This window comes from Mustela erminea, chromosome 13 (genome assembly GCF_009829155.1).
Source record: "Mustela erminea isolate mMusErm1 chromosome 13, mMusErm1.Pri, whole genome shotgun sequence".
NCBI classification, from domain to species: Eukaryota; Metazoa; Chordata; class Mammalia; order Carnivora; family Mustelidae; genus Mustela; species Mustela erminea.
In genome coordinates this window covers 40,288,531-40,316,349 of record NC_045626.1, presented here as the reverse complement: position 1 = coordinate 40,316,349, position 27,819 = coordinate 40,288,531, and the positions used below count along the sequence as shown (strand labels likewise).

At 37.7% G+C, this 27,819-nt stretch overlaps 1 protein-coding gene and 1 non-coding gene across 2 annotated transcripts in view; both read left to right on the top strand.

Moving 5' to 3' along the window:
- The window catches only part of DSG4 (desmoglein 4), a 41,972-nt gene extending 14,418 nt beyond the window's left edge, over positions 1-27,554 (top strand). Inside the window, exons 4-17 of the mRNA XM_032309456.1 lie at positions 111-242; positions 2,090-2,245; positions 3,338-3,482; positions 5,912-6,078; positions 6,347-6,481; positions 7,573-7,758; positions 13,258-13,529; positions 14,794-14,933; positions 17,325-17,552; positions 19,305-19,610; positions 22,370-22,512; positions 22,669-22,732; positions 24,055-24,263; positions 26,779-27,554. Coding sequence (XP_032165347.1) covers positions 111-242; positions 2,090-2,245; positions 3,338-3,482; positions 5,912-6,078; positions 6,347-6,481; positions 7,573-7,758; positions 13,258-13,529; positions 14,794-14,933; positions 17,325-17,552; positions 19,305-19,610; positions 22,370-22,512; positions 22,669-22,732; positions 24,055-24,263; positions 26,779-27,543 — 3,048 coding nt within the window. The 3' untranslated portion in view covers positions 27,544-27,554. The remainder of the gene's footprint in view (positions 1-110; positions 243-2,089; positions 2,246-3,337; positions 3,483-5,911; positions 6,079-6,346; positions 6,482-7,572; positions 7,759-13,257; positions 13,530-14,793; positions 14,934-17,324; positions 17,553-19,304; positions 19,611-22,369; positions 22,513-22,668; positions 22,733-24,054; positions 24,264-26,778) is intronic.
- On the top strand, positions 2,432-2,538 carry LOC116572519. Its single transcript, XR_004278379.1, has one exon. It is a non-coding gene; the product is annotated as a U6 spliceosomal RNA (small nuclear RNA).
- Positions 27,555-27,819: the final 265 nt, after the last annotated feature.

Genomic DNA, 27,819 nt, shown 5'->3' with positions numbered 1-27,819 from the left:
AAATTCAATACAACTGCTTCTTCTGGGTATACCTTATAATGTTGAATAAATGTCTTTCCTAAATGAAACTGTACTAACACGGTACAAAATGTGAACCATTTTTGCATAAGGTGAAAGAATTAGACATTGAAAATGGCACTACAAAATGGCAGACGGTCAGAAGACAAAAGCGGGAGTGGATCAAGTTTGCGGCTGCCTGTCGAGAAGGAGAGGACAACTCCAAGAGGAATCCGATTGCCAGAGTAAGTGATGAAATAACCAGGATCAGCCGTGCTGATAACAAATGATTCCGCAGGGCAGGAAAGCCCTCAGACGTTTCAGAGATTTGCAGCCTTCACTACTCCATCGTGATTTAGGAAGCTGAGCGACTTCTAGTCATCTGCTCATGTTGCTGAGCCACTGTTTCGAAGATCACCTTTGGGGAGCTGATACAGAGCAGAAAGTCTTCGAGTAATCCTGGGAGAGGCCTGGATCTCCAGCACAACTGGGCTTTATCAGTTCGTTTGTGTTCTGCTTATCTGTCTTATGCACCTGTTATAGGAAATGAATGCATGTAGTAGTAATCTTCTGACTATCCCTCCCTAAATCGAAGGTTTATAGTATTAATTAATTCTCTCCAAGAAAGTGTCAGAACTTCCCACTAGATTCTTATGCCCAGAAATTTGGAGAGACTTTAAAAGTATTCTAAATAACAGTAATTAAAAAGGAAGGAGAGTTAAGGGAAGAAAGTATAGTAAATTGATGCATGAAGAATGGGATCCACAGGGGTGCCTGGGAGGCTCAGTGGGTTAAGCCTCTGCCTTCGGCTCAGGTCATGATCTCAAGGTCCTGGGATCGAACTCCATGTTGGGCTCTCTGCTCAATGGAGAACCTGCTTCCCCCTCCCCCTCTGCCTGCCTCTCTGCCTACTTGTGATCTCTCTCTCTCTCTCTCTGTCAAATAAATAAATTAAATCTTAAAAAAAACACGGGATCCACATTAACAATATCACTAGTTCTTTCTGGGCATCTTGGCCGTGCCCCACTAGTGAAATCAGTAGAGCGATCAACCAGAAAGCTTTAGGGTTATACATTGTTTAAATGTATACATAAAGTTTTTCATAAATGTAGCAAGCATCAGCAGTGATGTGACAAATATAACCTCAGCTCAAGAAGAGATTATATATTCTCTCTGGGAAGTTTTCAGAGTTGGGAAAATTTTTGGAAAGCTTTAAATAATTATTGTTTCCTTTCAACTCACAGTTACAGTTTTATGTTACCTCACTCACTCTCACTGCATGGCATATTCTTTTCTCTTTATTGCATTTGGAGGATTTCCTGGATTTTCATCTATACAAATTATTTGTATCTGGATCTCTGGATTAGAGTGGAGCTAATCCAAGTTGTATCTCCAGTTGTCTTTATTTAGTTGTGGATATTTGGGGCACAAATCTTAGTATTTTACTGAATGTTCTCATCTTTAATATATAGGTGAGATTTCTAAATTTAAGCTATCTTTGTTTAAATTTATGAGCGATAGATGTAAAACTATTAAAACTAAACCTACTTGGCAGAATATTTGCCATAAAATCTATTTGGCAGGTGAATGAATGATATGGTAGGTTTCATTTCAAAAAATTATTTCTAAACACTGTGTTTCTCTTCTGGTTTTCTTATTTATAATTTTGATTAAATCTCCAACGAAAGCCTAGTCAAGGTCATATCAGTATGACACAATCTTTTAACAAATACTAAAGATGGTATTTCTTCTGTCAAACTCTTTACATGTAGAGAAATCAGAGAACTGAACAAGGTATTGTTAATAATAACACATCTAGCATCAAACATATATGTGCCTAATGCCTAATGGCGTGGGGTGTATATATGTTACCTCATACAATTCCCACAACAAACAGAAGGTGGGATTATCCCATTATATGCTGATACTTGGCAAAGTGAAGTGAACTTTCCAAGGTCACATGTAAATCATGGTGCCCAGTTTCAACCCACAACCCATCTGCCTACAAAGCTATCCTTTTCTTATTCTATTATACTCTACAGTTCATGATCGGCTTTCAATAAGATCACAGACCTGGCCATTTTCTTTATAGATTCGATCAGACTGTGAAGCGAACCAAAAGATTACATACCGCATCTCTGGGGTAGGAATTGATCGACCACCTTACGGAGTGTTCACCATTAATCCGCGGACTGGGGAAATTAACATCACGTCGGTGGTGGACAGAGAGATAACTCCACTTTTTTTGGTAAGTCACAGCAGTGTGTTTAATTTATGCATTTTATTTTTCTTCCCCTTTTAAAATACAGTAAAGCTGAAACCAAATAAATGGATTGAAGAGATTAAAAAAAAGTGTGAAAATGTATGTTTGTAGTTCCAGAGTGTCTGTCTGGTGTTGTATTGGTATGCCATCAAATGTCTTAACAATGTTTAAGTGCTCCCTTTGGCAGCACATATACTAAAATTGGAATGATATGGAGTAGATTTGCATGGCCCTTGCACAAGGATGACATGCAAATTTGTGAAGCATACCTTATTTTTGGGACCACGTGGATGGAACTAGAGGGTATTACGCTTAGCGAAATAAGTCAATCAGAGAAAGACAATCATATGATCTCCTTGATATAAGGAAGTTGAGAGGCAACGTGGGGGGTTTGAGGGGTAAGAAAGGAATAAATGAAAGAAGATGGGATCGGGAGGGAGACAAACCATAAGAGACTCTTAATCTCACAAAACAAACTGAGGGTTGTTGGGGGTGTGGGGGAGAAGGGAGGGAGAGGGTAGTGGGGTTATGGACATTGGGGAAGGTATGTACTATGGTGAGTGCTGTGAAGTGTACAGACCTGTACCCCTGGGGCTAATAATACAGTACATGTTAATAAAAAAGAATAAAAATCATTTGTATAGATGCTAAGTGAGCTCTATGTTTAGAAATGAACAATTGGGGGCACCTGGGTGGCTCAGTGGCTTAAAGACTCTGCCTTCGGCTCAGGTCATGATCTCAGAGTCCTGGGATCGAGCCCCACATCGGGCTCTCTGCTCAGCGGGGAGCTTGCTTTCTCCTCTCCCTCTCTCTCTGCCTGCCTCTCTGCCTACTTGTGATCTTTGTCTGTCAAATAAATAAAATCTTTAAAAAAAAAAAAAGAAATGAACAATTGATAAAAAAAAATACAGTTAAATTAAAAAATTTGAAAAAATGTTTAAATTAACAAACTATAATACAGTCTGAATTCACAAAGTAAACTGTTTCTTTGCATATTTCCTGAAATATTTTTTTAAACATGTTACTTAATTTCCTTTGATGGAAAAAACGGTTTTTTTCCCCCCGAACTCTCCACAGATCTATTGCCGGGCTCTGAATTCACGGGGTGAAGATTTAGAAAGACCTCTTGAGCTTAGGGTCAAGGTTATGGACATAAATGATAACCCTCCAGTTTTTACACAGAATGTGTACACAGCCAGCATTGAAGAAAACAGTGACGCAAGTAAGTAGTTACACTCCTTCTCTGCATTGTATCACATTGATTTCTCTTGGCCAAAAGCTGTAGGAAATTGACATACAGGTAATATAAAGATCAGGAAAGTCAAACTTGTATTTTGAACAAACACCAAAAATTCTAACTTAAAACTGACCTAGAAAAAAAAATCGTATCTAAAATGCAAAATAGTTTGGAGAAGGTGGGTGGTGTTATGGACCTTGGGGAGGATATGTGCTTTGGTGAGTGCTGTGAAGTGTGTAAACCTGGCGATTCACAGACCTATACCCCTGGGGATAAAAATATATGTTTATAAAAAATAAAATAAAATAAATAAAATGCAAAATACCCTCCCATTTCTGGAGGATTCTTACACATGTGATATAGCATGAGCTCTAGTGCCTTCCTTAAAGATTATTACATGCTCTTAATCTCACAAAACAGACTGAGGGTTGCTGGGGGGAGGGGGTTTGGGAGAAGGGTGTGGGATTATGGACACTGGGGAGGGTATGTGCTTTGGTGAGTGCTGTGAAGTGTGTAAACCTGGTGATCACAGACCTGTACCCCTGGGGATAAAAACATATGTTTTTAAAAAATAAAAAAAATAAAAAAAATTAAAAAAAAAAGATTATTACATGCTCATGATTAACTTATTCTAAATGAGTTAACTGAAGAAGAAACCATAGATATGGAAAAGGGCTCTGTGCTGGTCTATTCCTCAAATTCTGGGCACAGAATTCGAATTTGAATTCAAAGCACACCAGAGAGTGATGAAGGATATATTTCCAACAGTACACATCAGGTTGGTCCCAGAGGGTAATCACTGGTTCTTCACAGTCTACACAGCAAGCCACATTACATTTTCTTTTTTTTTTTTCAGTTTTTTCCATCCTGCTTAATCCAGCTCTAGTTCTAATACTCCTTTCTCCCTCTTTCTATCAGTTGTCCTGCACGTCTTTTCTTTCTATGCCTGTCTTATATTGCTATTTTCCTCTGTTTTCCCCTCTTTTCTTCTGCCTCTTTCTTTCCCCAATCGTCTAATATTCCTTTTCCTTTCATACCCTATGTCTGCCTGTGCACCTCTAAATTAGATTTGGAAAAAAGAATTGAAAAAAGAAATTTCAGAAAAAAGGCAGATAGAAAGCAAACTCGAGATACTGATGGAGGGTCCAAGAAAGAAGGATGGAGAAGTCTAGAGGAAAAGAGACACGAGGGAAGAAATGCTGGAGGAGAGAAGGAGGAGGTAAAAAGGCAGGAGTCACGGGGGTGTCTGTAGAACTCCTTCTTCAGAGACCCTAAAAACAGTGATGTGGAAAATAAGAAACACAAAATGTTTTATAACATAGGATGAGAAGACATGCAGTAGTAAAATAAAGGTTTCACCCAAGAAAGGCCAAACAGAGAGAGGGTTCACAGCCCATCATCATTTCCTCACTAAGATACCCCAGCACAACCTGAGGAAGGGAGAGAAGGTGAAACCCACATCTAAACCCACACCCAAGTCCACGTTTGCGTCCACTGGGGTGCTGGTTAGCAGTCTTGTTAACACTCCCTCATGCAAGGAGAGTGAACTACCAGGCCAAGGCATATTTTCATAAGCTATAATTCTGTGAAAACTGACCTTGTCTATTGAAAGGGTCCCTGGTTCTCTGCGTTATGGTTTTTCACATTGCAGCTGGGCTAGGAAGGAGAAAACCATCAGGGACCAGCCAGCTCTGGAAAAAATCTGTCCTGTGGGCTGATGTTCTTCAGGACAACCTAAGATGCATGTTCTTTGACACTGTGAATAATTAAGAACTTTCTATTCCTGTGGACAAAGTTTCTTTTCAACAGTTATATGTTTTTAATGAATCAGTAAAGTGCTATCATCCACCACGGCAACCAACATAATTTTCTACTTTCTGGATGAATTAAAATAAAGAATATAGGTGCTCAATAAATAACTTTAAAATTGAATTTAATTAACAATGAATTCTGGAACACTGAAAAGAAATATAATACACATACACACACACAAAATACATCATAAAGAAAACTAAAAAAAAATGAAGTTAATTAAGCTATAATCTTTACTATTTAAGCATTTTAAAATAATGTCATATGACCACAGCAAAAACAAAAAGATAAAATCACTTTTCAGATTTATGATAAAGGTTATGGAACTTTTCATACATTAATGATTAGTTTGCTGTTAATTTACATTTGATCACTCAAAGAGTGCAAGTACTTTATAACCTATAAAGGATTGTATAGAAGCAAGCCACCATTATTTCTGCAATCAGGGTGTAACTGGAAGTTATGATACTACATTCTCATGGAAACTAAAACAAAAGAAAATTCAGGGGAAGGCCAACCACTCTTTCCTCCTATGCCTGATGATTTGCTCAATTGATTCTAACAGAGTCCCAAACATTCTCCACCTCTGTCTTCATTTCTAGACACACTGGTTGTAAAGTTAAGTGCCACAGATGCAGATGAAGACAATCATCTGAATTCTAAAATAGCCTATAAGATCATCTCTCAGGAGCCAGCAGGTGCACCAATGTTCATCCTGAACAGGTACACTGGAGAAGTCTGCACGATGTCCAGTTTCCTTGACAGAGAGGTAAAGCCTTCTATGAATGAATAATAAGAAATAAGGAGTTCCATTTTCAAAAGACAAAGATAAAATGATCTCTTTATGCCCCTCCTGTAATGTAAAGGAGGGAAGGACCAATAATCCAACCGTGACTTTCCAACACAAATTGTAAGAAGAAAAGATTATATTAAAGTCTCACATAAAATTATAAAGGGAAATTGGAAGAACAACATCAGAATGTGTTGGTTTTCATTCAAAAGTAGATTTAAGTCTTATAATTCTTTTTCATCTTAAGCAACACAGTATGTATAACCTCCTCGTGAGGGGCTCAGATCGAGACGGAGCGGCAGATGGACTGTCTTCTGAGTGCGACTGTAGAATCAAGGTTTTAGATGTCAACGATAATTTCCCCACCTTGGAGAAAACTTCTGTAAGTTGTTACTCTTATAACCCTTTTTTCCTAAGTGTCAATAATTGATTTGCTTTCCCGCTAGTTTGTGAGCCTGGTTCTATTGTATGTAGGGATGGACTCAGCTTTGCTATGGAACCTTGGAAATCCTTGCATATAATAACAGATCTCATATAATTAATAATACTGTATTAACTTTGTATGGTGACAGTAGGTAACTAGACCTACTATGGTGATCATTTCACTGTATATTTCACACTTCACAGTGTATATAAATATTGAAATACTACATCGTACATCAAACTAAAATGATAGTGCATTTCAATCCAATTTCATTAAACATAAATAGTATACCTTTCTAGTGTGTGTTTACCTCTGAGTCACTATTCTGTGCAGCTTCCATCTGTGAAAGCAGCAGTGTCCCCTCCATACTCTCTAGTTATAGAAATGTGGAATTTTATTAATTAAATCTGGGAATCATGTAACATTATTGATCTGTCTTTATAGGCCTGATAATTTGCTGAATTAATTCTACAAGGGTCCCAAACATTCTCAACTTTCATCTTCATCTTTAGGCATAAAGAAGCATAAAACTGAAAATAGCAAGGCCAAATGTGGCTCACCAGTACTTTGGTTTGAAAAAAAAAAAAAAAAAAGTTTTATTGGACCACAACTTGACTCATTCCTTTTTATGTTATCTGTGGGTGCTTTGATCCTACAGCAGCAGAGATAACTAGTTGCAACATGAACTCTCTGGCTCACAAAGCCTAAAATACAACTCTCTGACCCTTCATAGTAAAAGGAAGGAGTAACTTAAGGAAAATTTTAAAATAAGCAAGAAAAATGAAAAAAAAAAAAAAAAACGAAAAAGGGAACGAAGTGCCAGTTTGACTTTGACTGCACATACAGCACACACACACACAAAAAATCAGTTTTATTATCTTATAATCATTTTATTCTTATATTTCTGATTAGAATGTATGACATTTAATAATGGTTCACAAATTATTTATGGAATTTATTGTTAGTATCTTAAATGACAGTTAATGTATTAATAAATATCTTTTCTCTCGAAACTTTATTGATTATAAAATTGATCTATGTCATTTCAGTATTCAGCAAGTATTGAAGAGAACTGTCTAAATTCAGAACTGATACGATTACAAGCAATTGATCTCGATGAAGAAGGCACCGATAATTGGTTGGCAAAATTTTTAATTCTCTCCGGAAATGATGGGAATTGGTTTGATATTCAAACAGACCCACAAACCAATGAGGGCATTTTGAAAGTTGTCAAGGTAGAGTATGGTATCTGCAATATTTCTAAGGTTTTAAAATACTCTTACAGACAGAATCTGCCTCCAAAAAATACTCTATAACCTTGAATACTACTTATGCGAACCAGTGCTGTAAGTTAGCTCACCGTGCCAGACTGAGACTTAGAGCCCAGCAACATGCTCTTTATTACCAAAATCAGGAAGAAATAAGGAAGGTGTTTTGTTTTCATAGTGCTCATTATCTAGTTGAAAAGACAAGGCATGCATTCTCAAATTAGATAATGAGTTAAAAACAAAGAAGTAGTTGTATAGATGTAATAATGTTAAACATAATTAATGGCCAAATGGTAAAATATAAAATAATTACTAAGAGGTGAGATCTTTCTGAGCTGGATTTGTCTGAAAAGGTTTCATGCAGAGATTACAGCTTAACCAAGACCTTACAACTGAGCTTGCTAAAGTGAAAAGTGAGCAAACTCACTGAGGTGAGGAAAGGTAAAGCATGTTCAGGGTACCGTGAGCAAATCTTTGAGGCTGCAACAGGGTGTTCATGGAAGGAAACAGAGATGCAAGAACAAAGATGTTGAGTTAGAGTCGGTCTCATTTGACTTCCTCTTTTTTTTTTTTTTTTAAGATTTTATTTATTTATTTGACAGACAGAGATCACAAGTAGGCAGAGAGGTAGGCAGAGAGAGAGAGGGGGAAGCAGGATCCCTGCTCAGCAGAGAGCCCGATGCAGGGCTCGATCCCAGGACCCTGGGATCATGACTGAGCCTAAGGCAGAGGCTTTAACCCACCGAGCCACCCAGGCGCCCCTTGACTTTCTCTTATAAATTAATTTTTCTTAAACTACTTTATGATTTTTACATTATGGACAGCAATAAAATCTAAAAATACAAATTAGAAAAACTAAAACTGCAAACCAGTAAGATTAAAATGAACGTTAATGTAATAAGGGAAATTAATTTTTTCACAAATAAGGGAAATTGATTTTTTCTCAAACAAAATTACTACTAACAACATAAACAGAACTTAGAGTTATGAAAATATATACTAATTAAAAAATGCACACCTTTAATTTGGTACACAGTGTGAACTGTAATTATTCTATTCTGTTACTACTTTTCTTTATCCCAGTTACTGTTATCAGAAAGCCACGTGGCCTTCATCTAATGGAAACACATCTTTTCTATATAGAGTCTTTCTCTGTTCTTTTTGCAATTGTCTAGAGCAATTAAAGTATTACCACTTCACCACAAAACACAATCACCAGCACTGAAATAATGCACTCTATTAATTTATAAGGTGGTCACCAAAATTATGGGAAATATCTATGTATACCTTGTAAAACTGTCATTCAAATGAGCACACACAATTTCAAAATTCCTGAGGAGAGCACAAGGACTCTAAGAACTAGCCAGAACCTTTCTGTTTGAGAAATATTGTTTTAGGCCATAGGTTGGCAAACTATAGCCCACAGGCCAAATACAACCTGCCATAATTTTGCTCATAATATTTTATTGAAACATAGCCATATTCATTATTTTCTATGGCCATTTCTACCCTCCAATGGCTGAATTGAAAGTTTAAAACAAAAACTGTACATGGCTTCCAAAACCTAAAATATTTACTACCTGCTCTTACCCAAAAAATTTTACTGATCCCAACTTCTAGATCAAGAGAACTTGGGGATATTTAAAAAAAAAAAAAAAAAAAAAAAGCAGTCATGTTATGAGCTCAACTCCAGAAAGCTTAAAGTTAAGAAAATAGTATGTTAATCAAGTCCTGGGGTGCTAAGAACCTGATCTAAGGCAATAGTGGTAAAAATGGAAATGAGGGAACAAGACTAACAACCATTGCCAAACTAACATAGATAAGGAAGAGAGAGAAGTCACTGACCGTCCCACCAAATTCTGAATATTTAGTCAAGTTTGTTTCCAGAGATCAGGATTTGTTCAACCTTGCATCTCAGTTAAAAACCAAGATCTAGACATGTCATATAATTTTTACCCATCTTCTTGCCATCTTAATCATTGACTTTGATTGTTATCTTATAGCAGGCAAATGTTCTTTGCTTTTAGTCTGCCTCTGAACCTACTAAAAAACATAGTTAAGAACTTTTTATATAAACAACTCGATCTAAATATTCCACTCTTAGCACCTGGCCCAGTGGCCAGAAGATAGTAGAAACTCACTAAAAGTTGGAGGGTGATGTGGTTCTCATCCAAATGGGAGTCAACAGGCTTGATTTCATATTTCATAATTTTTTAAAATTATAAAAATGAGAAAGAAAACATATTTATAATGCAGGCAATGAACTATAACTTATACTATATGTTTTCTGTGATAGCTAAAAGGTATTTTTTTTTTAAAACATACATAGTTCATCACAAAGGAGAACTATGGGAAATTCAATTTCATAAAAAAGTGGTCAAGGTAGTGTTAGATTTTATGCAGACACAGTGTCTCTCTTTCTTCCCTGGATGATAACTTCTCAAGTCTATTAAAGAAAGCAGGAAGAATATGCCTAAGAATATCAAAATAACATGGAAAGGCTAATTAAAATGAAATGTAAAACCTTAGTATGTATATCAGGACCCAGTCTGAAGAGAAGACTATCTCTTTAGAGAACATATGTGTAATTTCCCAAGTTTGGCACATGCAATGAGATCTCTAATGTTGTCTTGCATTCTCTCCATCTTCTCTCAAGGTGCTATTTAACCTTGTGGAAACTGGCCCCATAGTCACGGGCTTTTACTGAGCTTTCCATAACCCTTTTCTTAGTCTAAGGATATTACAAATGATTCAATTCAACTCAAATGTATTGAGAACTGTGAGGTGCTAGAGATAATAAAGGTGAATGAAACAAGGTCCTTGTTCTCAAGAAACTTGTAGCATAACAAGAAAATCTTTGAGAAGGTAAAAAACAAAAAACAAACAAAACCTGTCAATAATAACGCCCTTTAGGTATTTATCAATAAATATGTATGGAAATACTAACAAACAATATAAATGTGTGTGTGCGTATACACACATTCGTTTCACCATTGAAAAAAAAGGAAAATATTATCTAATTGGAATTCTAACAAAGAAATATTGGTTCTCTGTTTTACCAGGCAGTCACGGAATACCAGCTAGTAAGTTATATGACTTTATAGAGGTTTTATACATGTTATCTAATCATCCCAACTCTGGGAAGAAAATATTCTGATTCCTTGTTTTATAGAAAGTGAAACAAAACCAAAGAGGAACACTAAGTTGTCTTAAGTTCACCCAGGTGGCAAATGACAAAGACAGGATCCAAGCAGAGCTCTCGTTTCCCCAAGTCATATTTAATGTGCCTCAAGGTAGCATCTGGGGCCAGGAAAACAAGCAAGAAGCAAGAGCTCGTGCCTTGAGACATTTCCCTCTGTTCAACCCTATAAGCCTCTTTCAACTGTGTGTGCCTGCTACTCTCTTCCAGACCCACTGGCACCAGAAAATGTCAATTCCTGAAAAGCAGAATATACATACCCACACACACCATTTTCTCAGTCCCCTGCCATAGAAGCACTGCCTGTTTTGTAGACAGACTACTAACCTCCTCCCTTAATTCTAAAATGAACCAGAATCCCCCTGAGAAATCGCAGGGTTCCATTAACTTAGATCCGAAGCAAAAACAAGCAAACAAAATTGCACATGAGATTTTAACAGCTTAGCTTCGATGTTAAAATTTAACGTAGCAAAAACTCACCAGAAGCCAAATCGATTTTTGGAGGGGTCACCTTTATCCTGAGCGCTTCCTGAGCCTCTTGTAGAATTTCTTAACACTTGCTCCACGCTTTCTGACACAGATCTGCGTATCCTTTGTGAGTATTCTTCAGTCCCGCCTGAAACTGCAGAAACCTAGTTGTTCCAGCCACTCCATTCTAATTCCAAAACCAGACCCATGGTTGTGTTTATTCTTCTTCGCACAATCCGGACTTCTGCATACAAGTGCAAAACTCTTGATAAAAGGTCCCACTTGCAGAGGATATGAGAGGCTCTGTGCCTTTCCTCTGCTTTTTATCTTCCCTATTGGAGGGAAGATCAGCTCCCAACCAATTCACAATATTCTGTGAATGTCTATAATTGACACAATGTTATATACATATTAATATACTTTCCACCATATCTATTCAAAAGAGAGAGAACTATTCTGACAAGCAAAAAGCACATACATGTGTACACGCAAAGGACCGCCAAGAGATTCCTCTACCAGAAGAGAAGATCTCAGATCTCTCATTTGTTTAAGACAGCATGGAATTCTAGAAAATAAAAACTGAGATATAAAAGAGGGGTTTCTTCCCATCGAAAAACTATTTTTGACCGCAGCATTCATAACTGGCTCTGTGTGAGGCATCATGTGGACCAGAGAGAGAACAGATGTTCCAAAGAATCAAAATCCCAAACCTGAAGGGTGTGAGCTGAAATTGAAGGAAATCATGCGGGCAGACCCCATGTTAAGGCACAACTGAATTCCTATAAATACTTCTATCTTATTAGCTCTTGTGAAGAATTAACTAAAATTCACTAAAAAAATATTTATGATGTCATAGAATTTCCTTGAGAAACAGAGGTTTACTTCAGGGTCTTGCTTGTTGGTAGCGGTCTCTTGACTTCTGTTGTCAGTAAACGTGATGCAAGGTTGCTTACATTAGCTTCCAGGTCACTTCTAAACAGACTTTGTCCAGGACTCCCTTTTCACAACTGCTTTCTCACTCATTATATAAGAGGGAACTCTCTTCCAACCGAAAATCCATTTTTTAATATACAATTCACAGTCAGCTCTGTGCTGAATTGTTGGTGGTGACTTTTCATGTCACCACATCAATGATTCTGGATCAAAAGATTCCATTCACCTTTTATCCAAAGAACCCATTTCAAAGGTAGCTTTTCTCTGGGAAAGGTACTTACCTATTTGAATGTGCCCTGTGAAGAAACCTTCTTGTCTCCCAGACCCAGCACAATGAAATTATAGTTTAGGCTGCATTTAACAATCGTGAATTTTCCTTTAGAAGTTGTTTGCATCATTTTTTTTTTAAATTACATGTTCATTTACATCATATATATTGGCTCTTTTATTCTGCTGAATTCAAGAATTCTCAGATGTGGATTCTACAAAGAAAACCTGGGTCCTATTTATTCATTCACCAGTTGTAAACCCTTTTTATTTCATGCTAAGTTTTTTATTTTTCTCATTTGGAAAGAGATCGTTCTTGACTTCAGGGTCTTTATATAAGAAGTTTAGAACTCTAATAGATAGTCCAACTTAAGTCACAGGCCTAAATAACCTACATACCTGATTATGCCAAGACATAAAGGGAATAACATATCTGAAATATCTGATGCAATAATTGGTAAAGTTTTATCCATTCAAAATCTGAATTACATAGCTCCTGGACTTCACTTTCATGTGCTGCTTTCTTATCACAGCTACTTACTCTAACAAAAGAGAGTCCTTTTGCCCTTTCGGAATTTTTTTACTTTCTATGATTTCAGATGCTGGATTACGAACAAACGCCTAATATTCATCTTGGTATTGGAGTGAAAAACCAAGCTGAGTTTCACCACTCAGTTGCCTCTCGATTCCAAATGCACTCAACGCCTGTAAGAATTCAGGTTGTTAATGTGAGAGAAGGACCCACATTTCATCCAAATTCTAGGACCTTCAGTATACGAGAAGGAATAAGAGGGAATTCCTTATTGAATTATGTGCTTGGCACCTATACGGCTACAGATTTGGACACAGGAAACCCTGCCACAAATGTCAGGTACCACAAAAACTGTGCTCATGTCAAAGTGATAAAATGGGGTTTTGTCCAGTGTTAACTCACACAGAATGTGCTAGACTGTGTGGGTTGAAGTAGTTTTTGAGTTTGGCTTTGCTTCTCTTGTTCATTTGCTTGCTTTAGAACACTTCGGTAGCACTGACATTTTCCCAAGATTTTAATAGTATTTAAGGGCAATATGGTCTCCAACTGGTTAGAAAGGTAATTGTGTCAGGAAGAAACTATGAGGTCAAAGGGCTGCCTAAGAGAGTCTAGAAGTATCTCTAATCTTTTGTGGCCAGTTGTTACCACCCTGGCCCCAGGCTGATTTATGCCGTAAACTATGAGACATAATAAAAGATGAATCACTGCTTGTTTCCTTGAAACCTGTCTCATCCAATGAAGCTGGGGCTAATCTCAAACCCCAGCTTGATTTAAGAGGAAAAAAATATATAGTAAGAAAAGCTGAAATATACGTGTTTCAGAAATTTGACTGGTATAAAGAAAGTCAGAACTGGAGAAATAGGTAGGCATTCCAGGGCACTAGTACACAGACTATACATGAATTACATTGTATTAAAAGATACTCTATAAAATGATTCTCGTGAAATATGTAAGTATTCTCTATGTCTCTTCCTTATCTCTCTTCTCCTCCTCCTAATATTTTTGGAATGAACAGTCTATTGATTTGTAAATTACTTTGACGTTAATAGTTTTGATTACTTGATAGACTAAAAAATTTACAGACAACAAAAATTATGAAGTCTATCAATATGGGATAGAAGAAAAGGATCTTCATCCACTAAGATGAAGCAATTTGAATCCATTATATTATTATATTATACATATTATATTATATTATATTATATACCACAACCCCTAATAGGCCAAGAGTGAGATACTCTAAAGCTAATACACCTTAAAATGTATTAATGCATTTAAGAAAAATGAAGTATATCACATGTGAAAATGAGTAAAGGATATTCCCTCAGTATATAATGCTATAATAAATAAACCTGAAAAAGACTCATACATTGTACTAACGATTATAGTAAGAACTTGAAAAGTAAGGATCATGAAATTTTAAAACCCTGTTGTGAACCCATGTATTAATAAGTTTAACACTAAAATTTTATTGAGATATATATAAACCAAGGCAATCATCACCATAAAACACACAAACACCATATTTATGTTTAACACATTGTATGTGACCTAAAATTAACTTTTGTAAGAGCTAACGATAAACTTATTTATTTAAAAACAGGTATATCATAGGACATGATGCAGGCAGCTGGTTAAAAGTAGATTCAAGGACTGGTGAGATACAATTTTCTAGGGAATTTGATAAGAAGTCAAAATATATTACCAATGGGATATACACAGCAGAAATCCTCGCTATAGACGGTAAGAAAATTTCTTCTCAATATTTAAAAAAAATTATTATTATTCCACTAAATATAAATGTAATTCTAATGTTGATATTAGATTGACTCAAGTAAAATATATCATTTAGTGTGTCTGTCTGCAAGGCTTCTAGAGAGTTCTAAGTACCTTAGATTAAGAACTGAACTCAGGAGGCGCATGGGTGGTTCAGTCATTAAGCAACTGCCTTGGGCTCAGGTCATGGTCCCAGGGTCCTGGGATGGAGCCCTGCATTGGGCTCCCTGCTCAGTGGAGAGCCTGCTACTCTTTCTCCCACTTGCCCTGCTTCCGTTTGCTCTCTTGTTCTCTCTCTCTCTGTCAAATAAATAAATAAAAATCTTAAAAAATAAAAGTACTGAACCCAGTACACTCATAACCATAATTTATATTTAAATCATAATTTATTTTACCTATTTCCAAAAATGAACTGTATGTGACTTACAGCATAAAGCATAAAAGTTTAAGTCTAAAAGTAAAATTCAATTTCTGTTTATGGCCTCATTTCTTGAGATGTTTAATCCAACTTTCAGAGTCTATTAGGAATGTTTACGTAAAGTAAGTGCAACAAGGTGTACACAAAGCTCATTTGGGGATGACCAAGAGGAACAGCAGTGTCCCAAAGAGTACAGTTATTTTAAGGATTTTTTAAAAGATTTTTTATGTATTTATGAGAGAGAGAGATTGTGCACACACACATGCACACACACGCACACACACGCACACACACACATGCATGAGCAGGGATGGGAGTGGAGAGGAAGAGCAGAGGGAGAGGGACAAGCAGACTCCACACTGAACATGGAGTCCCAGCTTGGGCTCCACCGCAGAACCTAAGCAGAACCTGAGCAGGACCTGATCATAACCTGAGCAGAAACCAAGAGTCAGATGATTAACCAACTCAGCTTCCCAGGTGCCCCAAGAGTATCGTTATTTTAGTACCACTAAAACTGAGCTACAATGAAAAGCCTGTGTAAGTGCAGCTTAAATGGACATGTTGTCCCAAGTAGTTAAAGTAGGATGTTAAAGCAGAAGATTATTCCCCATATAAGAGAGAAATTAAGTCATAAGTGCAGATACACTGAACTTTTAAATGAGTGGCTTCTTGTGGGGAAATCTATTAAACGTTCTTGGTGACTGCAACAGAAAACTTACTTATCAATAGTTAATCATTCTCCGAACAGTGCCTAGGAAACCAGTTACCACAGAACAAAACAGAAATAAAGTCAAGAGCCAGGAAAGAAGAGAGAAAACAGGTCTTGCAAATATATATATAATAGAAGATAAATACTATAGGTTTGTATTGTTTATATCTGAGCTTTACAGTGGCCAAAGACAAAGATAAAGGGGCACTGGAAAAAGAAAAAAACAGACATGCGCACACACACACACACACACACACACACACAAACAAGATAATACCCAAGTAATTATAGTCTATACATTCTGCTCTTCATCCCATGAGCACCACTTTTAACACTGGATCAGTTATTGAAATATTACAGTCTGATTTATTATCAGCATTCTAGAACACTTATTCCTATAATGGATTCTAACCATGTTGATCATGGCCTATGTTTGCATATTGGTCATATGTAAATATCTTTAAAAACTAGAATAAAAATTAGTCATCGAGTGAACAAAGAAGGAGGAAAAAATATCAAAATTACAACAGAAAACAAAAAACAAGACCTATTATTTAGATACCTAAGCAGAGTATCTGCACAGGCACAATCTAACCAGATGGAAAAGTGAACTAAAAGCTCAGATTCCTATTTCTTCTAATAAACTATATTAACCCAAAATTTGTTTCAAGTAGGTTAGGAAAAAAATTTAACAGATTTATATTTGTTTTCAGAAGTGCCATTGCAAAGAGAAATGGCATCTAAAGGATATCATTAAAATAAACAGGAAAAGAGAAAGAAAAAATATACAAACAATTATTGCATTTCAATTGTGATTATTTTCCTACAAACACAGAACTCAATAAGCATCGTGAATGGAAGGCTATAGGCTGGACTGGGAGTCTGGTTCAGGGGGACAAGGTAGAAACAGAGAGCTATGGCATCTTGGGATGTGCAGGAGTTGGCCGAATGAAACTGAGATGAGTAACATTTTGGGAAGAATGAATATAACACACGAGAGTTCTGGATTAGGAAGAAACTTCTTCCAAAAACTAAAAAAGAAAAAGTGTGGCTGGAAGGTAGCGAGCAAAGAGTGGTTTCACATCATTGAAATAAGCAGGAACCCATCAGCCACCCCCGAAGAAGTCATTCATGCTATTCCTCTACGTTGTGGCATCATTGTGGAGTTATGAGAAAGAATTTTCTCCCTCACACCGTTTACCCCAACACCCACGATGCTCTGCTGTTTCAGATGGCTCTAGGAGAACGGCCACAGGAACCATATGTATCGAAGTTCCTGATGTCACTGATTACTGTCCAGTTGTTTTAGCTGAAAGTCATTACATATGTATTGCCTCTCCATCAACACTTATCTCTGCAAGAGACGTTGGTGATCATTCTTATGGGTCTCCCTATACCTTCTGTGTTGTTGATCAGCCACCGGGGACCGCTGACATGTGGGATATGGAACCAGTAAATGGTAAGTGGAATGCAAACTTGCTCATCTTTAAGACCAAAAACAAACACAATGACTAAATAATTAGGCAAGATAGGTAGTAATACTTTCTATCTCTGTTTCTATGATTCTTGACCACATTCATAATAATACAAAGAAACACATAACCAAAGTATTTAAATAGTAAAGATGTCCAAGTAGTACATGTGTTTGTGGTAACTGTTGCTACGTTAAAAAAAAAAAAAATGCCTGAGGGTACTGAGAGTAAATTTCAGACAACATAACATTTTATATACTTGGGTTCTACCTCTTGAGGTGTCAAATAGATAATAGAAAATGAAATACTATAAGAGGACCTCATTTGGGTCACAATAGCTCTCTAACTTCCTTCACTTGAGGCAATAATAAAAGATTTTTAGGGGGTGATAGGATGGGGGTCCGACCTCAGAGCCCAAGGTGAGAGGAAATATTTCTCAGCTCTCAGAAGCCACTAAGATTCTCCATTCATAGAATGGAGAAACCCTAAAACGATGCCAGAAAAAAAATACCACCCTTAAGGACTTAGTCAAAAGAGGAAATTAGGCAATTTGTTTTCATAAGAAAACTTTTTGGCTCTTTTCCACAAAACCACTTTAATATTTTAAAAAGCTAAGCACTAAAGTAACCCCATTAAAATTAAGACAACTTTGAATTCATCCTTCCTATAAAGCTCAATATGTCATTCTTAAATAACAACTGTTAAACACATTTTCCTCATTAAGATCCTAAATATTATGAGTAAAAACATTTTTTAAAAAGGTTCAATGTGGAGGTTCATAAAGGTATTCAGATCATATTATAGATTTGCCAATAAAAAATATAATTGCATCAGAGACAATATTCCTGGAGTTCTATTTAGATGTTGGTGTTAAAGAACAGCATAAACTTTAACCTAATGTGCTGTGGCATTGCACATTATTCAATTCTTGCCTTGTGCACAGGTTACATTTTGGTAGACACAGTTGACTTATCATATAAGTAAATGAAATTAATAAATGATAATATTTATAATTAGTGCATGTTATGGGTTAATCAATTAACACTCGTGATTTAGGTATAAATTTACTTATCATATAAGTAAATTTAGGTATAAATTTACTTATCATATAAGTAAATGAAATTAATAAATGATAATATTTATAATTAGTGCATGTTATGGGTTAATCAATTAACACTCGTGATTTAGGTATAAATTTGATCCTTTCTAAATCTTCTTTTCGACCCCTGTTTTAAGCAATAATTTCCATGCAAATTAATAGGCAGTGGTAGCACAAAGAATTAGGAAAATAATAGCTATTGAAATCATCTAAATTTAAGTGACAGAACAGCACCTCTGAATAAGAGAGAAACAACAGTCTTCTTTTTTTTTAAGATAAACAACAGTCTTAAGGAGGCTATTTGCAGACCATAATCCTAAATAGAAGACTTCTAATATTTCCTTTCTGCTCGATATTTTTCATTCATTGGACAAATATTTATTGAGTGCATGAAACATGCGAAATGTTATTGCTCTAGAAAATAAGCAGCAGGGTCCTAGCCTCCTTCAAAGAAATAATGATTCAGCAGGAAGAAGTATTAAACAATTCATTACAAATATTATTTTAAAAAGTAAGTATAGGGTGCCCTATGACTAAGGGAACATGAGACAAATAAGGCCCTAGGGGAGTCTTGGGTATTTTAAGAAGGGTTACCCCAAGGAATTTCCATTTATTTTCTCTTTCCTCTCTTCCTTTTCAGGTACCTCTGCAATCTTGACGGCTGTGCAGCCTTTAGACCAGATTGTTTACCAAATCCCAATCATTGTGAAGGACAGCTATCACCGGACGTGTGAATTGCCACAGATCGTAGCGTTAGAGGCCTGTGACTGCGACAACAACCACATGTGCTTGTATCCTAGCACAACAGGCGTCGACGTGGGGGACGGGAGCTCAGCTACCAGTGACATAGATGGCACTATCACTGATGAACAGGCTGGGGGTTCAAATGTTGGTCTCGGACCGACAGGGATGGGCATGATCGCTATGGGACTCCTACTACTACTTTGTAAGTACTAGATCGAATCCCCTTTTCAGTAATTATTCAAGACAAGAATTAACCAGGGTCACTGGGGTGGCTAGTTTCATATTGGCCACTTCCCTTTGGTATCTATAGCAATTCTCATGGGGATTTGGAAAGAAAAAAAAAAACAAACCAAACCAGTGGGAGTAATAAGGGCACGTACTTGTTCCGTAATAATAACTAGAATTATTGAGGGTCATAGAGATGAAAAACACAAGCAAATTCCTAAGTATAAAGTAGCAAAACAGAGTAAATCTCATCATGAAAATTTTTAGCGAAGTGCTTTAAAAGAGGTTAAGAAGCAATTCAAGTCCAAGTGGGCAAGGTTGGGAGTCTTTACGGAGGAAGTGGCTTTGACCCAGGCCCTACACGCCCAAGATTTTCTTAGAAGGAGGGTGGTATCTGGGGGCGGAAATCTGAAAGGAACAACAAAAAACATGAAAAAGGAGAGGGATGGAAAGGCACTGACCACTCAGGAAATGGACAGGCTAAAATGCGGCTGGGAGCCATCACACAGGAATGTTCACGATAAGCCAAACGTTCTGGACTTCAGTCCACAGGCAATGAGAAATCAGTGAGGATGTGTGAAACCAGGTAACCCGTTCACACTGGCTTAATAGGAAGCCTGGAGAAGAGCCTAGAAGAGAACATGAACCTCTGGACTCTTGATAAGAGTGTCTGCAACCAGGACCATGGTCACAGGCATGGTGAGGTCCCTAAGCAAACCCTGCAAAAGGGGTCCTCCTCTGCCTATACCATTTTTTAAAACACATAAATCCTCAGATGAGTAATACATTTTAGGTTGCCCCTGCAATACTTTAGATTTTGTGGAAATCAAAAACTGGATTCAAAAAAAAAAGCTGACTAAATCCTTCAAACTCTAATATGAATATGCTTCAGTGAAGAAGTACACACTGAAACATGATCATTTTGAGGAATGAAAAAACAAGTGACTTTGGGACAGACTTTCCTTTTAAATTTTTATTTATTTATTTATCTGTCAGAGAGAGAGAGAGAGCGAGCAGGCACGAGCAGGGAGAGCGGCAGGCAGAGGGAGAAGCTGGCTCCCTGATGAACAAGAAGCCCGATACGGGACTCAATCCCAGGACGCTAGGATCATGGCCTGAACCAAAAGTGGATGCTTAACCAAATAAGCCACCCATGCACCCCCGCACTTCCTTCCTTAACTAATACGAACTTTGAAGATTATACTAAGATCACGAGTGATTATAAGAATGGTATTAGAGATATTTTCCCAGAACGTGCCAATAGCAAATGAGTCGAGGTGTCAGCTTGCTTTTAAGCCAGTGGGTCTCGGTCTCAGCTGCACATCAGAATCATTGGAGATCTTTAAAATTAATCATGTTCAGGCAGGAGTACTCAAGATGAGACCCCAGGCTGCAGCACGTGTAAGCCCTCTGCTGAAGCTGATGTGCAGTTCAGGGATAAAAACCTAGAGTCAGCTGCATTCCCCGTAGACAAGTGTTCAGAATTTCACAACTCTTCCTTAATCAGGCCAAGAAAGCAGAAGAGTTGTGAAGTTGATTGTAGGAGAAGCATACCCTTTTGGATAGTTCTTTGTCCTCAATGGAGAAGCCCAGACTGTGTTCTTGGGGGGCAGGAACCATGTGATGGAGAGAGGAAGGGTCCCTGCCCAAAACATCTTCTCAAAGGGCCTTTATTTAAGACTTTTGATGTTTGCTCCAAGTGAGATTAACTATTTCAATGAAATCAACTAAAGTCCTGATTTAGGAGCTTTGATACTTTCGGCCATACCTCTAAGTAACTCAGGGGAATGTATGCTATACTAATCAATTAGAAAAGTATAAAAAACAACTACAGTGGATCCCAAAGTACTAAACTGAGTATATTTTAAAATCTTAGAAAACTTAGGAAATGTTGATATTTATGGATTAATATGTAGAATTTAAGTGAGGTTTTCATTATAGTTTGAAGACAAAAATCTTAAAATAATAAATATAAGGAGCTCAATTAAAATTAGTGGGTGATATTTGATTGATTCTAAGTGTAAATATGAGGGTTGAAGGAGAAACCTATTTTTAGGTCCTATAACTGAAATTTGTATTCAGTCTTTTTGATAACATATATTGATTGTGTATTTAACATATACATATATACATGATGCTTGGTTACATGGGTTTGTATATATTGGTTTTTATATGGATATATATATATATAGATATATAGATAGATACACACACACACACACACATATATATATATATATCCACAGAGACTATGTGTACATATATACATATCCAGGTACCTGCACATAGAAACATGCTCTTGGAGATAAGTACATATTTATTCATGTGTATATATAGGCTAGTAAATATATATATACATACACAGACAATTATATGTGTGTACATGAGGGAATCAGAAAATTGGATTTGAATCTTGGATCTGCCAGCAAGCAGCTGGGACTCCTAAAGTAGATGGAAGAAAGGACCTTACTTCCCTAATGTATCAGTAAAGAACCCTGATGATGTGATCCCAAATTCCCTTCAGTCGAGCTTCAAAAGTCTATGTGATTTGGTGGTTTGGTGTTTATAAACATGGGTCTTGTATATTCAGTCCTTTAGGGAAAACTGATGCTTTCTTACATTTGCATTTTTCCCTTTGGTTCTCGATATAATGTCGCGTTTTTCAAAAAAGGATACATTCAATGACTTCCTAACTTGGACAATATGTGTGAACTCTCTTCCCACTTTCCTGAGTAGTGTCTCCACTCTTGCTGCTCATGTGTTGCTGCTGCAAACGAAGACAGCCCGAAGGCCTGGGGACGAGGTTTGCTCCTGTGCCAGAAGGGGGGGAAGGAGTGATGCAGTCTTGGAGGATAGAGGGGGCCCATCCAGAGGACAGGGTGAGTGCACTGTCACGCTCCTGAGAAGTGTGGGATTTCCATAGAACTGAGCATGTCTTGACAATTATGCAAGACACAAAAATAAAAATGTCAGTTTTTATATACTTAACATGTATACTTAGCATGCATTTCAAAAATATTTTTCTTTCTTTTCAGGATGTGTCAAATATATGCGTACCCATGACAGCCTCTAATACCCAGGATCGTATAGATTCTTCCGGTCAGTGGACACCAAAATCTGTTTTTCTTTTTAAAATTTGCAAAATTATTCGACCAGTTAAATTTCATGTATAAGTAATTTTAAAAGAAAACAGTATGTCTGCCAACTCTTTGGATGATAGTATAATGAGAGGGAAGGTTACATGTTTGAAGTTAGCATTCTCTTTTTCTTAAACTACAGGCAGAGGAGTATGGTGTAGCAATTGAAAATGTAAACTCTAGAACCAGAAAGTTTGAGTGTGATGCCCAGCTATGTCCTTGGGCCCGCACTTAACCTCTCTGGGCCTCAATTTCCTTATCTTTGAAATTGAGTTTATGATAATACCTACTTCAAAGTGTCACTGTAAAGAGTCACACACACACACACACACACACACACACACACACAACATATGATATATAATGTATGTATTATATATATGATATGCTATATATGTATATGTGTGGTATGTGAATATATATCACAGAATATACACATACACATATACATACAAAATGTGTGTGAGTTTGTGTGTGTGTGTATATATATATATCACAAAATATATGGCACAGTGCCTTGCATAGAGTGCTACTGTAGCCATTATTTGTAATATAAGCTGTTCAAAAAATAATAATAAAAAAAGCAGCAAAAATGCTCTTCTAATATACACTGAAATACTTTTCTTAAATCTACACGTGCATTTGCCTCACCAGCCTTAGCATCTCCTAATTTACCAGCTCCATGTACACCTAGGAATACTGTAAAATACCCAGCTAGTGGGCAATGACCAAACAAAGCTGCCCAATTCTAGAGCAGACATGAGATTTCTCAGTGGTGGCTTCTTAGTATCCCCAAGCAGAGCTGGGATGCAGAGAGCCTAAGGTGGCTGAGCACGCCTAGGAAAGCCCGCTCTCCCTCCAGCGCTGGGGTGAATGAGGACCGTTTCAGTTTCTGCTGGTGCCCTTGCTGTGGAGGGTCCCTGGGTGGGGTGTAAGCCCTCTCTGATGGCCAGGGCAGCTTGACAGAGGCAGTGAGAGAGGGACAGGACAGAGGCAGAGGTCCTGCTCTTCTTGGCAAGCTCTCCACCTGTGAGTCTAGGTGAGAAGCTGGTGCAAATGTGAGGCCAAAGTCTGAACGCTAGCTCCCTCTGTACCATTTACTTTGATTTTATCAGCAAGCCTGAGACTGGGTAGAATTCGAACGGCTCCTTGCCTGGCTTTCCGGGACCTCCTTCTGTGGGTAGGTGTGGTGTGTAACACGGCACACGGTGGCTGGCAGTGTTGCACGTGGATGAACAGGGCAGACCACTGGAGCACTGTTCTCTGAACACTCACTCCTTTCAGAAATCTACACTAACACCTACGCGGGCGGAGGAACGGTGGAAGGGGGTGTGTCCGGAGTGGAACTCAACACGGGACTGGGGACCGCCGCTGGCCTGGCCGCGGGAGAAGCAGCAGGAGCTCGACGGAGGAGAAGTTCCACGATAGGAACCCAGTGGGAATACGCAGATGCGGGGCTGAACATGGCTTTCTTGGACAGCTATTTCTCTGAGGTAATCCCCCTGCACTATTACACGAAATAGTCTTGAGACTGAATGATAACCCCGATGGCAGTAGGTTCTTCTGAAATATATTGAGTCATTCTCAACTCTGTCTCAGTTCTGAAAAAAAAAAAAAAAAACTTTATATTCAATTAAATATTCACACATCCATCTTAATACTGGGGAAAGGCTAGCATCTCTCATCATTCCCTACTTCCCTTTGCCCCTTTTTGTTTGTTTGTTTGTTTGTTTTCATTTCTGTTTCCTTCTCCTTTTCCCACTTTGTTTCCCATAGCAGCAGCAAAACAGGAGGATTCTTATCAAGAAAGAAAAAAATGTGTATCCATGTCCTCTCTGTAGGTGTCCCTCCTGTAGGTATTCCAAGTATCTCAGGCAGAAAGGAGAAAAAAAATAAATTAAGCTACGACTGGGGAAGAAAGAGAATGGTAACTCAGGAGTAAAGCATCATCACGACTTGGTGCTAGATCAGGGCCTAGAACCCCTGTCTCCTGTTCTCTATCCAGTACCCCATCACCAAGAACATGTGTCCCCTCACTAAGAGAAGGGATCATGGGTCTCTGAGCATTCCAAAGAAGAAAGCTCCATTAGACTGGCCTAACAGAGTAGCACAAGGGGTAAATAAATCCCCTTGTGAGTCCCTATTTAGTATGTTTATTTCATTTAATTAGCAATCTATTTCATCTCACATTTCAACCAGCCTGTTTTACTCCCTGTATGGTAATACATGAGTTTCACCACTGCTCTTAACAAAAAAAAAAAAAAAATGTTAAGGATGTTTTTGTAATTTTAAGCTCTTTCCTAAAATCGGTAGTTACAAATAGTATCACAGACTATGCAAGAATCATATCGACTATGTAAATGAGTGATCAATATCACTAAAAATACTTGATAAATGAGCACAATCACATATGTACCATAGAAATGTCACAGAAATTATATCTAACGAATCATTCATAAAAATCACACTAATATTAAAAGAGCTTTATCATTAAAGGCAAAATTGTCCTGGGCATTCTGATATGTCAAATAAAATCCAAAAGTGTTCCCTTTTCTCTGTGACTTCAGTAGGTCACCCTTCCCCAAACATTTCAGCTCTACACTTAAAAAAATGGCACTAGATTTCAGAGGTGGTGTGATGCAGCCTCTCCCTCTCCTAGCTGAAGCCTGCAGAATGTGAAATGCTTCCTTCCTGTCACATTTTATACCGCCACCCTCAACCCCTACAGCCAATTTGTGCCCTGGGCAAGAGGAATTTTTCCCCATATAAAGGGGTCACTTCAAAATATTAAACAGCAGGGTGCGCGAGTGGCTCAGTCAGTTAAGCATCTGCCTTCAGCTCATGTCATGATCCCAGGGTCCTGGGATCAAGCCCAGCATCAAGTTCCCTGCTCAGCGTGGAGTGTGACTTTTCCTCTCCCTCTACCCCTCTCCCTGCCACTTGCACACACACACACACACACACACACACACACACACACTCTCTCTCTCTCTCTCTCTCTCTCAAATAAATAAATAATAAAAGTTAAAAAAAAAATGTTAACCAGCAAAAAGTTTTAAGGTAGCACCGAACTCATGAAGAAAAGATTTCAAGACTTAAAACCACTTATTTCCAGTGGTAGAATTTAGAGTCTAGTACAGAGCAGAGGGTAAGCAACATGATGTAGTGTAAAAAGGTTAGCTGAAGTTGAGGTAGAGTTCTACAATGATTTGAGTCTTGAACATGCCATTCACTCTCTCTGGGCCTTTGGTTATCTTAGTTATAAAATAGGGAAGAGATAAGACGATAACAGATTCTGTGGGGTTTCTTGGAACCCAAAAGGGCCACAGCACCTGAAGGAAAGTGAAGAGAGAACTAGCAGCCACCACACCCTCTTCAAACAGAGAAGTTCCCTTCCATCCGTTCTACACCTGGGATTTCATTTAAAGGAGCTGTCATTAAAAATGATTTGAAAATCACAGTAGATAACCTCTTAGTGCCTTCTTCCTGTTAATCTAACTCCAAAGACATCTTGGATCTCTTCACTTAGATCACATAAAACCACTGAACATTTGGATACAAGTTTCTGTAGCTTAAAGATATTGACATATTTACACATGCTTTTATTCCAAGTTGATAAACTCTCTCTCCTCAAGTAAGTAACATATTGAACATAACTAAATATATCTTGTTATTTCTAGACCACCTCAGAAACAAAAGACTATAAATCCAAAAAATTAAACCTTGTCTTTGACAAATCTGGATTGCCAAAATCTGAATAAAAGGTAGAAATTATTATTTGTTAGCTTTCAAATAAGAGTGGCTCACATTTATTCAAACTCTACGCACCATCAATACAGACTGACCTCCTTTAAAAATTCCATGTAGAATTTCAGCAAAAAATTTTCAGTGCTTTTTTTCAGTTCATTCCATTAAAATCTCAAATCAGACACCTCTTAAAAATTATTGTAACTCTTTGGTTATTTTAAGGGACAAGAAACTAATTTCCTGTTTTTCTTCTAATTTTAGAAAGCATATGCTTATGCAGATGAAGACGAAGGTCGACCAGCAAACGACTGCTTGCTCATTTATGACCATGAGGGAGTAGGGTCTCCCGTTGGCTCCATTGGTTGCTGCAGTTGGATTGTGGATGATTTAGATGAAAGCTGCATGGAAACTCTAGATCCAAAATTCAGGACTCTGGCTGAAATCTGCTTAGACACAGAAATTGAGCCATTTCCTTCACAACAGGCCTGTATACCTATCAGTACTGACCTCCCTCTGCTGGGGCCCAATTATTTTGTTAATGACTCTTCAGGAATGACTCTCTCAGAGGCTGAATTCCAGGCAGAAATGGCAATACCTGAACCCATGATCCATGGGGATATTGTAGTGACCGAGACTTACACAACGGCTGACCAATGCATGCAACCCACCACAATTGTTTTCGATCCTCAACTCCCACCCAATGTCGTAGTGACCGAAACAGTAATGGCACCTGTCTATGACGTTCAAGGGAATATCTGTGTACCTGCGGAGTTAGCCAACACACACAATGTAATCTATACTGAGAGAGTGCTGTCTAGTCCTGGTATGCCTGACATGAGCAGTGGTAGCATGACTGATGGATGTATGGGACCTGTAATGAGTGGTGGTATTTTGGTGGCACCCGAAATTCAAGTGACACAAATGATGAGTCCCAACATTCACATAAGCCAAACCACTGGTTCCACATCCCCAATGACATCTCGACACAGAGTACGGTATAGTAACATACATTACTCCCAACAGTAAGTGCTTTGGGCCAGTATCCCATAGGGAGACCTTGTAATCACCAACACATCCATCACAGGTGTTTAATGTACTATATTTAACATTTTAACACCCAACAAATATTCAAATATCCTAAGATCAATGCCATTTTTTGAATATCTCTTATTAGGGGGTGAATATGGCTAAGCACTTTAGATAAGTCTTTTATAATTCTTTCTGGTTTTAAATAATGTGCCAAAAACTTAAAGAAAATGTATTCTATCCTTTGATACTGTCTAATAAATGAGCACGTAACTT